The sequence below is a fragment of the Notamacropus eugenii genome, chromosome X (assembly GCF_028372415.1).
Source record: "Notamacropus eugenii isolate mMacEug1 chromosome X, mMacEug1.pri_v2, whole genome shotgun sequence".
Classification (NCBI taxonomy): Eukaryota; Metazoa; Chordata; class Mammalia; order Diprotodontia; family Macropodidae; genus Notamacropus; species Notamacropus eugenii.
This window is the reverse complement of record NC_092879.1, coordinates 11504698-11525180: the sequence shown is the minus strand read 5'-3', so window position 1 is coordinate 11525180 and position 20483 is coordinate 11504698. Positions and strand designations below refer to the sequence as shown.

General features: G+C 47.0%; 1 protein-coding gene and 1 pseudogene across 2 annotated transcripts in view; both read left to right on the top strand.

Annotated features, from left to right (window-relative positions):
* CLIC2 (chloride intracellular channel 2) overlaps positions 1 to 20483 on the top strand; it is a 35968-nt gene that overhangs the window by 4416 nt on the left and 11069 nt on the right. The window contains exons 1-3 of one of the 2 annotated variants that reach the window (XM_072626501.1): positions 64 to 377; positions 14627 to 14736; positions 18635 to 18760. In XM_072626501.1, coding sequence (XP_072482602.1) covers positions 14681 to 14736; positions 18635 to 18760 — 182 coding nt within the window. In that variant the 5' untranslated portion in view covers positions 64 to 377; positions 14627 to 14680. Of the gene's footprint in view, positions 1 to 63; positions 378 to 14626; positions 14737 to 18634; positions 18761 to 20483 lie in introns of those variants that run through there. The other variant, XM_072626500.1, reaches the window with a different exon arrangement.
* On the top strand, positions 6373 to 8692 carry LOC140515671 (polyadenylate-binding protein 1 pseudogene; annotated as a pseudogene).

The following is a 20483-nucleotide window of genomic DNA, read 5'->3' as shown; positions in this document are numbered from 1 at the left end:
CAGATGAGGTTCCCTCCCTTCCTTCCCCCACCCCACACACAGAAAAAGCAGCCAAAGCTGAGAGGGCACTGCTCTGTCCCATCTAGGGACAAAGAAAGGTGGAGCGAAATCTCACAAGAAATCCAGGAGTTCCTGAGCATTTGTAATGCTGTGTATTCTGGTTCAGAGAGAGCTGAAGGAAAAAGAACTAGTTTGTCCTCTTCAATAGAAATGGAGCTGAGAGGTCTGGGGATCCGAGAGGCTATTTAGAATCTCAAGACTGGGACAGTTTAGACTCATAGAACCAGGTGAAAGCTGGAAAGATGAAAGTGACCCTGGCTCTGGGAGAGGCAGAGGAGCTCGATTGGAACCCCTGCTCTGTCACTGTGTGACCTTAGGTAAGTCGCTTCTCCTCTCTGGGCCTTAGGGGTCAAATGGACTAGCTGACCTCTAAGGTCTCTTCCGCCTCTAAATCCTCTCTGATCAGTGTCCTCCTCTGTTAAATGAAGGGTTCTGGACCAGTCAGTGAACACACATTTATTAGGTGTGTGTCAGGCACTGGGCTGAATGCTGGGGGTACAAAGAAAGGCCAAAACCAGTCTCGAGTTGTGAGGAGCTCACAGTTTAATGGGGGAGACAAAATGCAAATATGTATAAACAATCTATAGAGGAGAGTAACTGTAGATCTTTTCAGGGTAAGGCGCTGGGTTGGGAAGGGAGGGGACCAAGAAAGGCTTTTTATGAAAAGGCCTCTGGTGAGTCCCTATTGCCTCCAGGATCCAAATAGGAAAGCCTCTGCATAGCATTCAAAGCCCTTTATCATGCAGCCCCCCTCCTCCCTTTCCAGTCTTCTTACACCTTATTTTTCAGCATATACTGTCTGATCCAGTAACACTGACCTCCTTGTTCCCATCCCATCTCTTGGCTCTGGGCATTCTCAAACTGAGACAAACAGGGTTAAGTGACTTGCCCTGGGTCACAAGGCTAATAAGTGTGGGAGGCCAGCTTTGAACTCATGAAGATGAGTTTTCCTGATTCCAAGCCCACTGTTCTATCTATTTGGCCACCTAGCTGTCCCTTGGGGAAGAGATGACCAAGGGAAATAATATATAGAGAGAAGAGACTCCCAGGACAGACCCTTGGGAGACACCCAAGGTTAGTGGATGTTACCTGAAGGAAAATACAGAAAAGAGATTGAGGATTGATTGGTTAGACAGGTAGGAGAACCAGGAGAAAGCAATGTCACCAAAACTAGAGAAAAGAAAGAATCCAGGAGAAAAGTGGATGGACAGTGTCAGAGGCTGCAGAGAAGTCAAGAAGGATAAGGATTGAGAAAAGGTCGTTGGATTTGACAACTAAGAAATCAGTAGTAACTTTAGAGAGAGCAGCTGCAGTTGAATGATGAGCTCAGAAACCAGAGTGAGAAGGCAGCAAGCGTAGAAGGCCTTCTAAAGGAGATGAAAAGGAGGAGAGGGGATCAAGTGGGGGATTTTTAAGACTGGAGGGACTTGGGTGGGCTTGTAGGCAGCAGGGAGGGGGTCAGTAGATAGGGAGTTGTTAAACATTACTAAAATAGTGGAGATGATAGAGGGAAGTCTGCTGGTAAGGAACAGAGAAGTTCTCAGATCTCACCAGTTCCAGAGGTTCAATTACCCCCATTTTCTGTCTGTAAAATGAAAAGGTTAGCCTGGATGATCTTTCAGTCCTCTCTTAGTTTGAACATTCTATATGTTAGTAAGGTTTATCTACCTGATGCCCAAAATGATGACTTGCCTGAAGTCAACATTCTCTTTGTCCTCAGGGAGTTTCTGGGCTCTCACAGGGAGAATCAGGTCACAGAGTTTATTCCAGAACTCAAGGAAGTGGGACTTCACCAGCATGTAGAGCAAAGCCCTTCCCTGACTTAGCAAGCTTTCTTCCAGAGCTACTGTCATCACCTTGTGACCAACTAAGTTGGAAAGAGGTGAAAGAACTGAAAAGATGGAGGAAGCATTTCCCAGCAAGGGGAATGTCAGGAGTCAAGTCTCCATAGAAGATGAGCAGAGTGGGAGTAGTTTGAGGGAAAGCTTGAGGCAGCCTTGAAAGTGTTGGAGCAGAGGAAAACTGGGTGTGATAATTCAGAGGGCAAGATCATGGAGGCTGGCACTTTCTTAGGAGATTATTACAGGAATTGGAAGGCTAGTAGGCCTGAGAACAAGCTATTGGTAGAGGTTTGGGTCACAGAGGAGGCAGCATAGCTGGTTTGATTTTCTTGGCTCCTTCTGCACATTTCCCAGGGTTCCCTCTATATTGAAGGGAAGCTGGCCACATCTGAGAAAGCAGGAGGAGCCTGTGGTCGTACTTGACTGGGGGCCACCAGATTCTCCCTCTCAGACCTAGGCCAACATGAGAATTCCTCTCTTGATTTGGGACCTGAAATTTGTCAGGATTCCGTAGCCTTTTCCCCAGCTCTTTATCCATTCCATGTTCCCCTGTAGCCCTCATCTGAACCTCAGCCCCAGAGTCTGGCTGTCCTATAAGAGAGAAACCTTGCTTCTGCATCTGGCTTGGGGCTGTGAGGGGGTCACTGACACTGGGTCTGACTGCTGCCTCAGTGAAAGCAACGAACGATATGTGGAAGAAGAGGTAGCCAGAGGCATCTTCAGAGTTGGGATATGTAACCTGGGGTGCCAGTGTTTCCCACCCCAAACTAGACCTTAGAGCAATCAAATACCCAAGTTCTGCAGCCCGGAAGACTGCAACCTGGTGGGGGGGGGGGGTGGCTCTCATCTCTCCCCAAACCTCATCAGGGTGGCACAGGAGAAATGAGAAAATTAGGGATTTCATTTAGGAATGTGCAATCTGAGTTGACTGTGGAAAGTCCAACTAAAAGTATGACTAAGAATTGAGCTCAAATCTTAAGCAGGAATTTGTCCTTCCTTAACTCCTCCAGTCTATCTATTACCCAGTTAGAGAGCCTATCTACTGAGGTTTTCATTGGGTTTTTGAATCCCTTAGTTTTTTTGGTTATCTAAGTCTTGACTTAGTTCAAATTTGAAGGTGATTTCCCACTCCTTTTTCTGTTCAGAAGAGGAAGTGGTGAAAGGGGCAGGTCTTAGCCATGTGACCAGTGGGAGCTGGAGCTGCCGCTGGATGGAAGCGGCACCTGGTGGCTGGCAGTGCTGCCTGCTTCATGGGCCGTTTGATGTTTTAATGTTGGAGCCTGTTCTTTTCTTTTTGCCTGGCTTTGGGAAAAGCTACCATCAAAGGAAAAGAGGAATTCTGGAGGCAGCTGGGCTGCCCCCTCTCTTTCCTACCCTTGCTCCTCTCATTTTAGAGTCTGGAAATACAGGCAAGTACATGTCCTTCCAATGGGCCCTTTGGATACATCCCGGTCCTACCAGCCTTCCCAGACCACCCTGCTCCCATCTCCCCTGTTCCTGATCCATTGTCAAGATAACCAGCTGAGTTGTTCTGCCCTAAGAAGTTTCCCAGTAAACCCAGTTCCTTGCTGCTGGGGTACCCAGATCTAGACCTTGACTCATGGGAATCTCCCTCTCCCACACACTCAGCTAAGACAGACTCTCTGAGCCTGACTCTGGGCCTGCACCTGAACCCAGTCCAGGAGATGGCTGCCCCAGAGACTCCCCAGGTCAGAACTTGCTGCCTCAGTACTTCCTTTGGTCCTGGGCAGGCAAGCACTCTCCCCCCTGCCCCCTGCCCATCTGGGGTGTGGTGGGAACCAGAAAGAAAGGAGGGCTCTGTGAAGGAGCAATTTTCAGGCAGGGAGTCTAGACCGGGGGCCCAGAGCAGCCAAAGTTCCAAGTTGTGTAGCCTAGCTCCTTTCCCTGCAGCCTGCTTGGGGTGACTGTCAGGGGCCCAGGGGACAGAGACTGGGAGCATATGGGAAGGGAAAGGGGGTGGCAAGGGGACAAACTGGGTGCAGGTCATGGAGGAGGCTGCAGGAAGACTTTGGGGTGTAGAAAACCCAATAAAAACCTGACAAGCCTTCCCCACCTTTTTGATGGGGCAGAACATTTGTATTCTTTCAACATTTTAACATGCAACATTGAAGTTAATGAACTATGCCCTCCCCTTTTGAAAGAGTGACCTTTCAGATGCTCCAGCCCCTCCCCTGCTAGACTCTGAGACTGTTGGAGTGAGCCTTGAGGCTACCTACTAAAGAGTTTCTGGGTGAGGGTAGGGGGGGTCTTCATGGCCCCAGTCACAGTGACCCTGATGGCACATAGGAGGGCAGATCCTCTCAAGCCCTGAGATAGTCTTGCTTATAACAGCAGGGCAGCTCTCTCATCTCTCATCTCATCTCTCATCTCATTCGTACTCAAATCTGCCAAGGGGTTCTCAGGAAGGGTGTGTGACCTCCTGGTGTGGGTCATTTCACCAGATCTTCTTTCTGCAACCCTAAGCAAAGCTGCCAGTAGATTCTCAGGAATGGTCTGAGGCCTTCACGGATGGCTTATTGGTTGATTTCCCTGGAAACCATCTGGGAGGCCTTGAGATCACCTTGGGTGGGCAAAAAATTCAGGTCTTCCATCTCCTGTACCAAGTAAAGGTCCATGAAGATTATCAGGGAGAATCTGAGATCTCCTTAAAGGTGTAGCCATTCTATCTCTTCCATCTCCTGCCCCAACTAAAGCATCATGAAGACCCTTAGAGAAGCTCTGAGGCTATCTGGGATAGACCATTGGGGGTGGCATGGCCTCAGCCTCATCATTCCCTCCACCACCCAGATCCCCAAGAAAGAGATTCAGGAGGCCTGGAGGCCCCCTTGCATAGACAAATGGAGGAGGCATCACTCTGTCCCCTCCATCTCCTCCACCACCTAGAGCTCCATGGGGAGCATCTGGTTGGCCAATAAGTGGTGGTGACAGTCCAACTAGTCCTTCTCTTATTCTCACTGAGGGTTGGGCAGATGCCATATCAGAGAACCTCATGATATCTCGAAAACATGATGGACAAGGGCAGCACACCTGTTTTTCTTTCTTTTCCCCCTGGAGACTTCACAGCTATGCCTGTAGGTTGGTTCCCAGACTACAGTTCCTGGAGGATGGTCAGTTGTGGCCACACTCTCCTGCAGCAACCTTGGAACACTGGCATTCTGAATAATTAAATTTCCTCTGTAAACTTGCAGTCTCAAGCAGGTATTCTATGTTCCCATTTCCTTGGAATCACAGACTTGCCCTCTTCCTGCTTCAGAGGAATGATGATGATGATAATGTTTATGTGTTTATGTGGGCAGCTAGGTGGTGCTGCTGTGGATAGAGTGTCAGGTCGAGTCAGGTCTCGAGTTCAAATCTGCCCTCAGACCCTTACTAGCTGTGTGACCCTGGGCAAGTCACTTTACCCTGTTTGCCTCAATTTCCTCATCTGTAAAATAAGGAGAAGGAAATGGCAAACTGCTCCAGTATCTTTGACAAGAAAACCACAAATGAGGTCACAGAGAGTTGGACACAACTGAAAAACAACAGTGTTTATATAAAGATATATTTATATATATTCTACATATTACACTGTTGATATAAATGGTGCTTCAAGGTTTGCAAAGTGCTATACATAGGTTATGCCATTGTTATTCACAAGAATCCTGTGAGGTAGGTTCTATTATTTTCTCCATTTTAGAGATGAGCAAGCTGAGGTGAAGTGACTTGCCCAGGGTCACATAACTAGAAGGAAGGAGGAAAGAAGAGGGAAGGAAGGAAGGAAGGAAGGAAGGAAGGAAGGAAGGAAGGAAGGAAGGAAGGAAGGAAGGAAAGAAGGAAATAAGTATTTATACAGCACCTATTGTGTGTCAAGTACTAAGCACTTTACCAATATTTTCCCATTTGATCCTGGGAGAGGCTACTACTATTATCTCCATTTCACAAGTGAGGAAAATGGGGCAGACAGAGGTGAAGTGACTTGCCCAGGGTCACACAGTCTGAGATTGGATTTGAAATCCAGGCCCAGGGCTTAGTACACTGCATCACTGTAGTTTTTTGTTTGTTTGTTTGTTTTTAAGAATTTATGTAAGTAGAAGTAAAAAAATATCCGTTTGAGGAGAGCCTGTGCTCCATCCCTACCCAGTTATTAGGCGCCCATCAGGCCTCTTGATGAGCCTGGCGGTGAGTGCTGGGGTCCGAGCCCACATTTCGTATCGACCCCCAAATGCCAGAGCATCTTGGTGACCCCCACCCCTGCCTCTTCTTTGTGGTCCTCGCTCCCTTAGGAGGGAGAGGCCGGTGCCCGGGTCAGGACCATGGCCACCTCCCCGCTGCCGAGCCGCCCCTGGCCCTGTCGCCGCCCCCTCCGCCGCTGCGCCGCCGCGGAGCCGTTTTCGATTCCGATTGCGGTAGATTTTTGTCCCTCCGCGCTCGCCCTCTCTCCCCTCCCCTCCCCCCGCCCAGCCCCCACCCCGGCTCCAGACTGCGGCCCCCCCACCCGTTCCTTTCCTCTTGCCGGAAAGCTCGCGGCGGCAGCGGCGGTGCTGGTGGCAGCCTGTGGCCCTTCTCTCCTCCTGCTTCTCCTTTCCTCTCCTCCTTTCATCCCCTTGGTCGGGAGACGGCGGCGAGATGCACCCCAGCGCCCCCAGCTACCCCACGGCCTCGCTGTACGTGGGGGACCTGCACCCCGAGGTGAGCGAGGCGATGCTGTACGAGAAGTTCAGCCCGGCCGGGCCCATCCTCTCCATCCGCGTCTGCAGGGACATGATCACCCGGCGCTCCCTGGGCTACGCCTATGTCAACTTCCAGCAGCCGGCCGACGCCGAGCGAGCCCTGGAGACCATGAATTTCGATGTCATCAAGGGCAAGCCGGTGCGCATCATGTGGTCCCAGAGGGACCCCTCCCTCCGCAAGAGCGGCGTGGGCAACATCTTCATCAAAAACCTGGATAAGTCCATTGATAATAAGGCTTTGTTTGATACTTTCTCTGCCTTCGGGAACATCCTCTCCTGTAAAGTGGTATGTGATGAAAATGGGTCCAAGGGCTATGGATTTGTACACTTTGAGACACGAGAGGCTGCTGAGAGGGCTATCGACAAAATGAACGGGATGCTTCTGAATGACCGCAAGGTCTTCGTGGGGCGCTTTAAATCCCGCAAAGAGAGGGAGGCAGAGCTCGGGGCCAGGGCCAAAGAGTTCACCAACGTTTACATCAAGAACTTTGGCGAGGACATGGACGATCTGAGACTCAAGAGGCTCTTTGGTAAGTTCGGACCTGCTTTGAGCGTCAAAGTCATGACTGACGAAAGTGGCACGTCCAAAGGGTTTGGCTTTGTGAACTTTGAGAGGCACGAAGATGCCCAAAAGGCTGTAGATGAGATGAATGGAAAAGAACTGAATGGGAAAAAAATCTATGTGGGCCGGGCTCAGAAAAAGGTAGAGCGCCAGACGGAACTCAAGCGCAAATTTGAACAGATGAAGCAGGACAGGATCACCAGGTACCAGGGTGTGAACCTGTACGTGAAAAATCTGGATGATGGGATTGATGATGAGCGCCTGCGCAAAGAATTCTCTCCATTTGGTACCATCACCAGTGCAAAGGTGATGATGGAAGGGGGCCGCAGCAAAGGGTTCGGCTTCGTGTGCTTCTCCTCGCCAGAGGAAGCCACCAAAGCCGTCACAGAAATGAATGGCAGGATCGTGGCCACCAAGCCGTTGTACATAGCTTTAGCCCAGCGCAAAGAGGAGCGGCAGGCTCATCTCACAAACCAGTACATGCAGAGAATGGCCAGCGTCAGAGCTGTGCCCAACCCTGTGATCAACCCTTACCAGCCTCCTTCAGGTTACTTCATGGCAGCTATTCCTCAGACTCAGAACAGGCCTGCCTACTATCCTGCCAGCCAAATCGCTCCTCTCAGACCGAGTCCTCGCTGGACTGCTCAGGGCGCCAGACCTCATCCATTCCAGAACCTGCCCGGTGCTATCCGCCCAGCAGCTCCCAGGCCGCCATTCAGTACAATGAGACCAGCTTCTTCACAGGTGCCGCGAGTGGTGTCTGCACGTGTGGCGAACACGTCGACTCAGACCCTGGGTCCACGTCCAGCGGGGTCAGCGGCTGCTGCAGGTAACCCTGCTGTGCGCCCCGTTCCACAGTATAAGTATGCTGCCGGCGTTCGCAATCCTCAACAGCATCTTAATGCTCAACCCCAGATCACGATGCAGCAGCCTGCTGTCCACGTGCAAGGTCAGGAACCTTTAACTGCTTCTATGTTGGCATCTGCCCCTCCACAAGAGCAGAAGCAGATGTTGGGAGAACGGCTGTTTCCACTCATTCAGGCCATGCACCCTACTCTGGCCGGGAAAATCACTGGCATGTTGCTGGAAATCGACAACTCGGAGCTTCTTCACATGCTCGAGTCTCCTGAGTCTCTGCGTTCTAAGGTAGATGAAGCCGTAGCTGTGCTCCAAGCTCACCAGGCGAAAGAGGCTGCCCAGAAAGCAGTGAACAGTGCTCCTGATGTGCCTGCTGTTTAAAAGAAAAGATGAGGGACCAAGAAATGGAACCTCCGATTCACCGAAGAAATATGTCTATTGTGGGGGGAAAAGCAAAACATTGCAAACTAAAGAAAAAATGGAAGGGAAACTTTGAACTTGATGTACCAAGCAGATGCCAGGTCTAGCAAACTTAATGCTAGTCCTAGATTGCTTATTGATTTAAAAGGAAAAAAAGGGAAAAAAAAGAAAATAACCCCTAAAAAATAGTAAAATTTCAAAACAAATTAATGTTTAATAGACGGGGGTGGGGGGTGGGGGGTGGGGGGGGGTGGGGGGGTGGGATTTTCAGCACAGTTGTTGTTGTTCCGTCGTTTCAGTCGTGTCCGACTCTCTGTGACCCCATTTGGGGTTTTCTTGACAAAGATACTGGAGTGGTTTGTTCCTTTCCTTCTCCAGCTCATTTGACAGATGAAGCATTCCTGTCTTTAACTTTGTAATTCTTTATTGTAGAAAAGCTCAGAATATCACCACTGTTTTAGATAACAGAATTGATAACTGAGCAAGGAATCGTAATTTGAATCATAAAATTCTTGCTGTAATAAAAATTCCTTAACCAGTGAAAAAACAAGTGCCAATTAGTCTCCCCCACCCACCCAGTTATAATTCCATAGTAAGAAGGGGGATAGAGCATCAAAGTTTGTTGTGGGTTGGTGCTTTTTTGGATCTGTTTGTTTTTTGTTTTGTTTTGTTTTGTTTTGTCCTGTTTTTCCAGGTGAGGAGAGATCTAAGTGTTTGTAGGTGGAAGGGAATAAGGTAGAGAAGAAAGAGGCAAGCTGAAGATAGCATAGGAGGAAATGTATGAGGTCAAATTTCCTGAGAACCTCTCAGTAAAGCCCCATTCTAGATGGCAGAGGAGGGATGAGAGGGTGGAGAGATTAGGGACTTGGAGAAGAGAAGGTTGGCAGTTGTCCAGTAACCACTATAGGGTAGTATGCCAGGCAATCAATGAGAGATTAAAAGAAGAATTGGCAGGTAGTGACAGGGGATCACAGTTTGGAAGGGAGTCCTGGAGAAGGTGGCTGGTGAATCAGGCCTAAAGCAAGTATAGCCCAGGCTCCCTTCAAATGTGGGCCCCTGAGAGTGCGACTGAGGTTTGAGGTATACCTCAACTCTGTTGTCAGTTGAGAAGTGTGGTTTGGGAGGCCCCAGCCAAGGCTTCTTTTCCACCATAACAAACTGGGGGGGTGGGGCGGGGGGTGGTGGAGGTGGGGGTGTTGCTCGGGAAGATGTAAACTCAAAACAAAGATCTTTCATGAAACAGAATAGGAAGGAGTTGTGGAACTGTCCTCTGTACTATGAGATTCCAAAACACCAAGCAATAGACAAATGTGGATTTAGCCCGAACATCAGCCAGTATGTATGGGAGATATATATATATATATATATGTATATATATATATATATATATATGTATGTATATGATGTTTCTGGGGCTTGGGCTGCTTTCTCCTTAAAGGGACCAGGTTATCTTACCGATGAGGTTGGTCCTGAGGCAGGAAAAAGCCCAGCGTGAATGGGGGTGGTGTTCCTGCGATTTGGCATTATTCCCATTGCTCTGCAGGATTTCCTTCTGACCAAGCATTGCTGCCCTGGCAAATAACAGCATGTGTTTTTATTAAATCGTTTCCTTTTAATAACACTGAGTAACTTTATTTTGATCGCAGTTCTAGAGCATAGACTAATGCCCACGTAAGTGGTGTCCTGGGCTGAGCCTTCTGCTTAGGCCTCAGGACATCCAACATTGTTAGGAGGGTGCTAGCCTACTCAATCTCAGTGGGGGGGGGGGGGGGAATGTGTGTGTGTGGGGGGGGAAATCGGTCTTCCTGTGGATGGTGAGGGGACTTTGGAGACTCCACTTCCCCAAACAACTGCCTCCAAAATCTTGACCTTCATTAGAATGTATCCTGGGAAGTGACATCGGCAAAATTCTTCTCCCATGCTTTGATCAATGTAGAAATGTTCTGGTTGGTGGGTAGGTCTGCCTCTGAACACCTGGTGAGATGATCAGACACCACAAAGATGTTGCTTGGCTTTTTTCTATCTCTTTCCAGAGATTAAAAAAAAGGGGGTGGGGGGGGATGATTACCTCCAAGCTCCAGAGGCGCTACTTTCCAGAGAAGCAATATGGGGCAGGTGTTTTCCTTTGAATGCACCAAGCACATCGCACACATTTTCCATTTATTTGCTGCCATCTTGGGCTGGAGAGGCCTACCTTGGTCCAAGTACCCAAAATCACCCTGTAGTGTTTTCATGGCTATATGCCTTTGGTGGCATCAACTGCTTTCATGTCTTTTGTATCTGATCACTTCCCATCTGCTAGCCTTGCTTGCATAGCCCCATATTTGCCATTCTCTTAACAGGAGGTTGCTAAGTTCTGGGAAAGGAGGTAAGAGTCAATTTCCTCTCCTTCTAGACCAAGAAAGGGGGTGTCATTTTCATAAGAAGAAAGGATAGAACAGTACAAGAGAGGGCAGCATCATGAAGTGCAGGGTTTGGTGTGTTGTTATTGCTGCTGCTGCTGCTGCTGCTGCTGCTGCTGCTGTTGTCACTGTTGTCGCTGTTGTCGCTGTTGTCGTTGTTGTTTTTAAGAAAAGGATCCTCTGGAGCCAGAAGGGAATAAGGATGTGAGAAAAGAGAGAGAGACTGAAGACATAATAGGCCCTGGGGAGTGTGTGAGTTTAAGGTCCCTGAGAATCTGTCAGTAAAACTCACATCCAGCTGACATCGACGGAGATGGGGATGTGATTCCACAGAGAAATTTGGCGATAGATGGACCATTTGGCGATAGATGAACCAGTAGCCACGATTGGACGGTCTGCCAGGCAGTCAATGAGAGATTTCAAAGGGACTAGCCAGTAACGGCAAAGACTAAATGAAAGTTGACCAGCAAGCTGGAAAGGCTGTAAGGAGGAAGCTAACTCTGGGTGATGTTTTCAAGCAAGTGTGGTATTTGGAGGGAGGAGAAACAAAGACATTTGGGCATATGGAGGGGTGGGCCAGGGGTTGAGGGAAGAGTTTGTAAAAATGCATGGAAGTACAGAGAATCACCAGAGGAGAAGATTGTGGGAAGAAGGTTCTGGGTTCAAGGTGCTAATGTTCAGAGGTGGGAGAGGTAATCAGTCTCTCCTATTTGCTCCCTACCATTTCATAGCAAAAGATTTCTGAGTGAATGCTTACATGGTCTGTCCTTAGTCACATGAGAGAGAGCCATACAATCCACATATCCCAATGCTATTTATTGAAAGGTATAGGTACACATTGGGAGGTCACTTGATACAATAGGAATAAAACTTGCTTTCGTAGCCAGAGGACCTGGATTTGAATCCTAGCTCTACTGCTTCCTACCTGCATGCCCTCTGGTGAGTCACTTAACCTCTCAGCCTCAGTTTCCTCACCTACAGAATAAGGGGCTAGGACTAGATGACTTCTCAGATCTGATAGGCAAGGAAAAGCTGAATGACCACTCCTCAGGTATTCAATCAGTCAATCAACAAGCCTTTATTAAAAACCTATCATATAGCAGGCATTTGGAAAAGTCTCTTTTCTCAAAGAGCTTCCATTCTGTCAGGGAAGACCACATGAGCATAACCCAATGATCAGGTCTATTGCAGAGTTGTTGAGAGTAAGCTTGAGAGAAAAGAAATTCTTGTTCTTCTGGCTTCCAGCTTTAAGATGGGTCACCTGCACTTTCAAGATCTCTTCCGAGACAGGTACCCAGAGGGAGAGAAATACTATGGAGGAACATAGAGGAGCTGGGACCTGTATCACAGCTCTATTCCTAGCACTGATGGGGTACATTAGTGACCAGATGAGCTATCTCCTTCCTAGTAGGAGAACTCATTCTTTCTACATATTGTCTGCTATAGTTTAATTAGTATAATTTCTCTGACTTTTTGCTATGAGGTTGGAGAAATATGTTTATTTGCTATTCGCGTCTTTGTGTGACTAGCATTGGTGGAGAGGGGGTCAAATCTTCAGATATAGCTTAGGACAATGATGTCAAACTCAGATAGAAAAGGAGTCACTCATTGGTTAAGAAAAAAAAAGATCCCCGTGGGCCACATATCAACTTAGTTTTAAAATGTAACACTATCTCTATTTTATTGTACTTTTTTTTTTTTAAAAATATTGTCCAATTCCATTTTAATCTGGTTCAGGCTATACTGAGGAGCACTGCAGGCTACATTCAGCCCATGAACCTTGTGTTTGACTCCTGGTTTAGGGTGCTCCTCATTAAGAGATAGCATTCAGGAGCACACTTCAAACCTAAGAAAATTTCCCCTAGACTAGCAATGTCATGGTACTAGGTGATAGACATCATTTTAGCCCCGCTTTCCCTCTCTGAGGAGATCAGAGTGGTCAACTTCATGACCCCAATCTCTTGCTCCCTGCTTGGCAGGTAGCAAGACTCCCTTAGAGAAGGGAGACTCCAGAAATATCTAGTAATGACTCCCTTTGAGCCATGTCCAGACAAACCTGTGTGGACACATATAACATACACATCTCCTACATATGCATGAAAATGGCTGGCTAGAAGAGCATACATGTAGTTTTGTGGAACTAGAGGCCATGCCAGCCATCTCCTCTACTGAAGGCATTCCATTCCTCTACCACACAGAGAAACGCAGCAGAATGTATACTCAAATGTGAATTTTTTTCCAAAAGGACTGTCCCAGTAGGGTCTACCAAATATTTGTATTGTCATCCCACCAATCAAGTCTAGCTGACAAATGACTATGTAATAAGATCACCCATAAAACTAGGCAAGATGAAAAAAAGAGGCCTAAACCTTCTGCATCTGGCATCAGATGTCATTCAACCAAAACTGCTCTCTTCAGGGTTACTGATCATCTCAATTGCTAATGCTAATGACCTTTTCTCAGTTCTCCCTCTTGACTTCTCTGCAGCCTTTGACACTATTGATCACCCTCTTCTCCTGGATACTCTCAAGCATCTCTCTGACACTGCTCTCTCTCTCTCCTGCTTCTCCTCCTACCTGTGTGATGTTCCTTTGTCTCCTTTGCTGGATCTTCAACTAGGTCGTGTCCAGTACCTGTGAGTATCTCCCAGAGGTCTGGCCTGGCTATCTTCCTCTAGATTAACTGGTTTGGTGATCTGCTAAGCTCCCATCATCTCTATGAAAATGATTACCTCCCTTTATAAGCTCTACCATGTCTCCTACCTTCCCATCTCCCATCTCCAAATGCCTTTCAAACATCTCAAACCAAATGTCCTGTAGCCATCTTAAACTCCACATGTTGAGAACAGAATTCGGGCTTCCCCCCAACCACTCCACTCTTCTGAACCTTTCTATTACTGCCAAGACTACCACCAATCTATCAGTCACCCAGGCTGGCAACCTTGCTAACAATGTCCTCTGTTCCTCACTTGCACTCATCCCACATGGCCAATCACTTTGTCAAGGCCTGGGCATTTTTACCTTTGTACTAGCTCTCATCTAAGCACCCCTCTCTCCTCCAATACTGACACCACCCTGGTTCATGCCCTTGTCACCTTCTGCCCAAGGTACTACTGCTGGGCTTCTCTGCCTCAAACCTTTTTCTCCTCCACCCATCTTCCTTAGCTGACAAAGTGTCCATCTGAGCAGGATGCTCTCCTCAATCAACTCCAGTGATCAAGTATACAATCCTCTGTTTGGCTTTGGTGTCTCTTCATAATACAGCCCTCTCCTACACCATACTCCACTCACATGTGACACTCCAATCCCTGTTCACTGACTATCCCCCATTCCTGCCATGCTCACCCTCCTCACCTCCACCTCCTGGCTTCCCTGGCTTTCACTCAGGTCAGATCATCTCCTCTTCCCTCCCCTGTCTTCCCCTCCACCCTAGCTCCAACCTCACCTCCCAGATTACCTTTCATTTATCCTGTCCCCATCTGATGTGTATATACATGTTTGCATGTTGTCTCCTCAATTAAAAGGTGAGCTCCTCCAAGTCAGGAGCCATTTTTGCCTTTCCTTGGATCCTCAGTGATTAGTCCAGGCTGGGTACACATTAAACCACTTTGTAAATGCATAATGATTTAACTAAATATTTAGGATCAACTTGCTACATTTTCTATTTCAAATGTGAAAACAAGATTGTGGAGTTGCTTTTTCCTCCATTTTCAGCTAAAGATGTCTTCTGTTTTCCTTTTTCATCCCTTGACAGGCTGGTTTTGATGGGGAGAGCATTGGAAATTGTCCCTTTTGCCAGCGCCTTTTCATGGTCCTCTGGTTGAAAGGAGTCAAGTTCAATGTGACAACTGTTGACATGACCAGGTGAGAGAAAGCAGGACCCATTTGATAATGGGGCCCAAGGTTGAATGAGACAGAAGTAAGGGGCTGCCTCAACTCTGTGCTTGGCGCAGTTATGACAAGACTGGGAAAATGGCATCTTATCAGGCCACCACAGGACCTCTCAGGTTCAACCAGTGATAATCTAGCATGTTATGTGACCTTCATTTTTGGTGAGATCTTGAGCGTCACCTGACATTCAGTCATTAAAAAGCCAAGGTCTCTCTTACTACAATATATAGATGTTGAAAGGGAGCATTGGGTGCCGGATGAAGGAATTGACTTACAGCCAGTTTTTCAGTTCTGTTTCACCCTTTATGACCATAGCATACCAATGTTGTCCATAAGGTTTTTCTCTGCAAAGATACTGGAATGCTTTGTCATTTCCTTCTCCAGTGTCAGAGATTAAGGGACTTGTCCAAGGTCACACAGCTAGGAAGTATCTGAGATTAGATTTGAATTCAGGTCTTCTTGACTCCAAGTCCAGCCCTCTAGCCACTTTACCACCCAGCTGCCTAGAGCCAGGAATACCTGAGTTCAAATTCTACCTCTGACACAAAGACCCTGGGCTAATCACTTAAGCCCTCAGTGCCCCAGGGAACTCTCCAAAACAAGCTGCATCTGTTAAGTACTTATGCTGTGCCCAGCACTACGTTAAAGGAGTTTGCACTTAGCAAAATCCCTCCACTAATGAAATCACAGGTCTACTCTCACCCCCTACATTAGCCACTAGAAAATTATACATTAGTGCACAACGGGAAGCATATGGAAAAACATGTTCAGTTACTGAAATATCCAACCCACCCCCCACCAATATCACTGGTTTTTCCCAGTTGCAGTTAAGCCAAAAGACCTGGGAGACAAAATCTGTGAAGATTCCATCAGCCTCCATAGGCAGTGTGGCATTGGAAACACTACTGGAAGATCTGGGTTCAAATGCAGCCTCAGAAACTTCCTAGCTGTGAGACCCAGAGCCATGTCACCTAAAGTCTATTTCCTTATCTGAGGACAAGTCAACAGATCTAAAACTGCATTTGTTATCTTTCCCCCTAAACCTCCTCTCTGCCTAATTACTGCCTAATATCTGCCTATTACTGTGGAAGGAACAACCATCTTTTCAGTGCTGCAGGTTCTTCTACTTGGCATTCTCCTCAGCTTCTGATTGTCCCTCACCACCCATATCTGATCTTGCCAAGTCTTGCCATTTCTACAATCACAACATCCCTCTTGCATCCAATGCCTTCTCCCCACTCCCACAGCTACAGCCTTAGTTTAGATCCTCATTACCTCTCACCTGGGTCTTCACAACAGCTTCCTAATAGGTCTCCTGGCCTCAAGTCTTTCCCCATCTCAGTCCATCCTACACCCTGCTGCCAGAGTCATTTTCCCTAAGGGCAGATCTGAAAATGTGACTTTTCTACTTAACCAACTCCCTTGGCTCCCTATTGCCTCTAGGATCAAATAGAAACCCCCTCTGTTTAGCATTTAAAACCCTTTGCAATCTGACCACAACCCATTTCCCCAGCCTTCTTTTCCCATGATCAGCCATTGAGACACTGATTCTTATTCATGCATGACACCCCACCTCCAAGCTCCCTGCCTTGGTACTGGTTATTCCCCATACTTAGAATTCCCTGCCTCCATACCACCACCTCAGAGAGTCCCCTTATTCCCTTAAGATGGATCTAGGGCACTATCTTCTGTAAGAAGCCTTTCTTGATTCTCCAACTGTTAGTGCCCTCCCTCCCAAACTACCATGTGCTTAACTAGTGTGTGCGTGTCAGTAACATATTGATTTACTTTCTCTTGATGCTATATTCATTTGTATATGTCCTTGTCTCTTCTTTGGACTAAGAATCATGTTTCTACCCTTGTGAGTAGAAATCATGCTTCTAGCCCTACTGCTTACTTAGTCTAGTGCCTGCTCATAGTTGGTGTTGACTGGTTGCTTGATTGATCTGGAAATGGAGATACTTACCCACACTATTAGTGTGCCATTTGCAAGGTTGTTATGAGGATGGAATGAAATCATGTATGCAAAGCACTTTGCTGTCAGAATTTCAGTGCTTGTCATTATTCATTATTCTCCTTAGAATCTAAAGGCCAGTTAGCTTCTGTCCTCTAAATCCTCTCCCAGAATTACAGAATTGGGAAGGACTCAGTAGCCATCTCTGACCATGAACCCCAAGTGAGTAGTAGCCTCTGCTCCAAGGTCTCTTGTTCAGTGAGACCATGCCTATTTCATGGCCCCTACCACCCACATTTACTCTCCAAGGACAGTTGGAATACCTTTTAAGTACAAATTCACCCAGTATGCCTGGGATAGGAGCTTAGGGCTTTCCTGATCCCTGAGCTTGCATCATCATTTGCCTGAATGTCCCAAAGACATCTTTGGCCAAAAAAGAACTGCCCCCCCAAAATCATTTCTCTTCTCAACTAGCATATCACTATCAAAGGGACCACCATCCTCTCAACCATCCCAGCTCACGACCTCAGTGTCATCCTTGACTCCTCACTTGCACCCTAGGTGAGTGAGGTATCCAATCTGATGCCAAGTGTTCTCCTTTCTCCCTTCTGGCATATATCCCCTTCTCTCCACTCCCACAGCCACAAATCCTCGGACAGGCTCTTAGCACCTCAGGTCTGAACCTGATGCTTAATCTCCTTACCTCAAACTTCTCCCCAACCATGTCCATCCATCCTCTCCTTGGTCACCAACGTGATGTTCTTACAGCTCAGGTGTGAGTATATTAATTCCCAGATCAAGCATAAAATCTTCCCTTTGGCTTTTAAAGCTGTGCCCTTATTTACACCTTATGTCTTTTCCTATTTTGCCAGGCTTCTTAAACTATCCGCCCTTGCAGGCACTGTGTCATTGTTCTTCAAACAAACACTCCATGTCCTGATTCTGGGCATTTTGTCTCTCTGTCCCCCAAACTAGAACACTGTCCCTCCTCCTCTCTGCCTCTTCGCTCCCCTGGCTTCCTTCAAGTCCCACCTTCTACAGGAAGCCTTTCCCAAATGCTCTTCATTTTAGTGCCTTCAGTCTTAATTATTTCCAATTAATCCTATATCTAGCTTGTTTGTATATAATTGCATGTTGTCTTCCCCTTTAGACTGTGAGCTCCTTGGGGATAGGGACTGCTCCTTTCTTTGTATCTCCAGCACTGGCACATAGGAAGTACTTAGTAGGTACTTGCTGGCTGCTTATCTGCCTTCTGACAGATGTCCACAAAGAGTAAAATCAACCAAAAGGAGAGGTAAAGGGACAGGACAATTTATGAACAGCTCTCAAAAAGTACCAAGTGATCATTAGTTTTCTTTGACTGAAATCCTTGACCTTCTATTAGCCCTGAGTAGGTAGGCCTCCTCATTTGGTGTTCTCATGGTGTATTCTATAATCAACTTGGGTGGGTTGTGTGTGGCTTCCCTGGTAGGTGTCTGAATCAGTGGTATCAGACTCAAATAGAAAAGGATCCCTGCAGGCCTCACATTGACTTAGAAAATCACAAATTGACATAATTTTGGTGGCTCAGTGGATAGGGCCTGGAGTCAGGAAGACCTCACTTCAAATCTAGCCTCAGTAGCTGTTGTGACCTTGGGCAAGTCATTTAATCCTATTTGCCTCAGTTTCCTCATCTGTAAAATGAGCTGGAGAAGGAAATGGCAAACCACTTCAGTACCTTTGCCAAGAAAACCCCAAATGGGTTCATGGAGAGTCAGACATGACTGAACAACAAGAGTTTTATTGCATTTTTATTTATTTTGTTAATCATTTCCCATTTTCATCTGGTTCTCCACCTCAGGAAGAATTTTGCTGCTGCATGCCTCTGAGTGAGTCTGACCCCTTTGGTAAATAACCCTTTCTTTCCAATTCCTCTAGGAAACCTATAGAGCTGAAAGAACTAGCCCCAGGGACTAGTCCTCCATTTTTGTTGTTTAACAAGGAACTGAAGACAGACTTCATTAAAATCGAGGAGTTCCTAGAACAGATCCTGGCTCCTCCAAGGTACAGAATTTTCCCCATCCTTACCTGTGTTGAACAGAGAGATTGGAGAGCTAGTTCAAAATGTGAATGAATTCACTTCTCTGTAGCCATTGGGAGCTTTATTGACGCAAAAGCAGAGGGTCTAAGATTTAGCAAGGAACTAAACAAAGGCAATGGTATAGGAAAAGGACCAGACTTGTATAGGATGATTTTAGGGTTTCCTTATGGGGGTTGGAGATCTAGGGTGAGTCTTGCAAGATAAAGGCACAGGGTGAGGACTATGAATGACACAAGATAAGGAAATCCCATTCCTCAGGATGAAGGATGGGGACAGGGAATTTTATGTTCCCCCCAGAATGAGGGGTGAAGACAAGGAATTATATAGTCCAGGATAAGGGGAAGTTGTGGTAAAGGGAGATTTTAGGGCACCAAGGGCTTCACAAAGTCAATCAATATTATTTTAACTCTTAGAGCACTGTTTCTATTCACATCATTTCTCTACTTAGCCAGTAGGTATTCTTTCGGGAAAAAATGGTGAAGGTCATTGTCTTCAGTAGCTGCTTCCTGCTGAACAGGGGCAAAGAGTTCACTTCAGAGGCTAGAATAGGTTGGGGGGGGGTGATAAGCATGGAGGGCAGAATGCAGTGCCAACTGAGCCCAGGGTAGAGAGAGGCAAACCACTCAGGGGTCATCAAGGGCAGGGGTTGGTGTCTTAAAAGTGACTGTGGGTGAGAAGATACAAAGCGAACCAGGAAGTTAAACAAGCACAGACCAAGTGTGAGAGCAAGTAAAATGACCAATAATGGGGGTACAATGAGGGAAAAGAAGGGGGAGAAGCCATGACCCCCAAGAGGAGGTAGGGAGACATATCAGACTGGAGTGGATATCTTACATGCAAGAGGCTGCCTGTAATATCCTGTGAGTGCTCAAAGGAAAAATTCCATGCATGATCTTCAGAGAATATAAGGGGAGAGCTATGGGGAGTAAGCTAGCATCCTGGGCATGATGGTGACACAACCCAGCAATCATGTGCGCTGCCTTGCACCACAGAGTCCCCTATTTGAATTAAGGCATTAGACTTCCAGTCCTGGGGAAGCAGGCTTAACCCTTAGTATAGGGTGGCAATCAGGAATCAGGTGGGCTAGAATCAGAAGTGGTTCAAGGTGAGGCCTGGAACACAAGTCCCCAATGTGAGAGGCTTCAAGGAATAGTCTTCTTTGATAGCTTTTCTGTATAGTCATGCCCTGCATCTTATCTCACCTCCTGCCTCCTGCTTGCTTCTCTGCCCCAGCACTGCTGTCTGCTTCATCATCCCACTCAAATGCTTTTGAGAGAGGGACAAAGGCACTGTCCCTGCCTGAGTGGGAGTGGGGAGAGTAAAATGAGGCTGAAGCAGAGTCCAGGGGACGAGGAGAATGTTGAACAGGTATCCTTGTTGCATGACCATCTGTGGGTGGACAACACAGTCTCGGAGACACAAATCTGACAAACAAGTTCAGTGTGCAGGCCCCAGATAGAAGGAACATTAAATGTGATGTCAGAAAAGAGGAAAAACAAAGAAAGAAACCAAAAGCCCCACGATATTATTATTTACTTTTGACATATAGGATTTTCTGATCTTGTTATTTTCTCAAAAGTTTCCACTCTGATTCCAATTCCCTTTGGAGGATCAGATGCTATTGAAGATCTAACTCTATATATGTAAATATAAGTAACAACACTTTGCAGGTAGAAGCTTTCTATC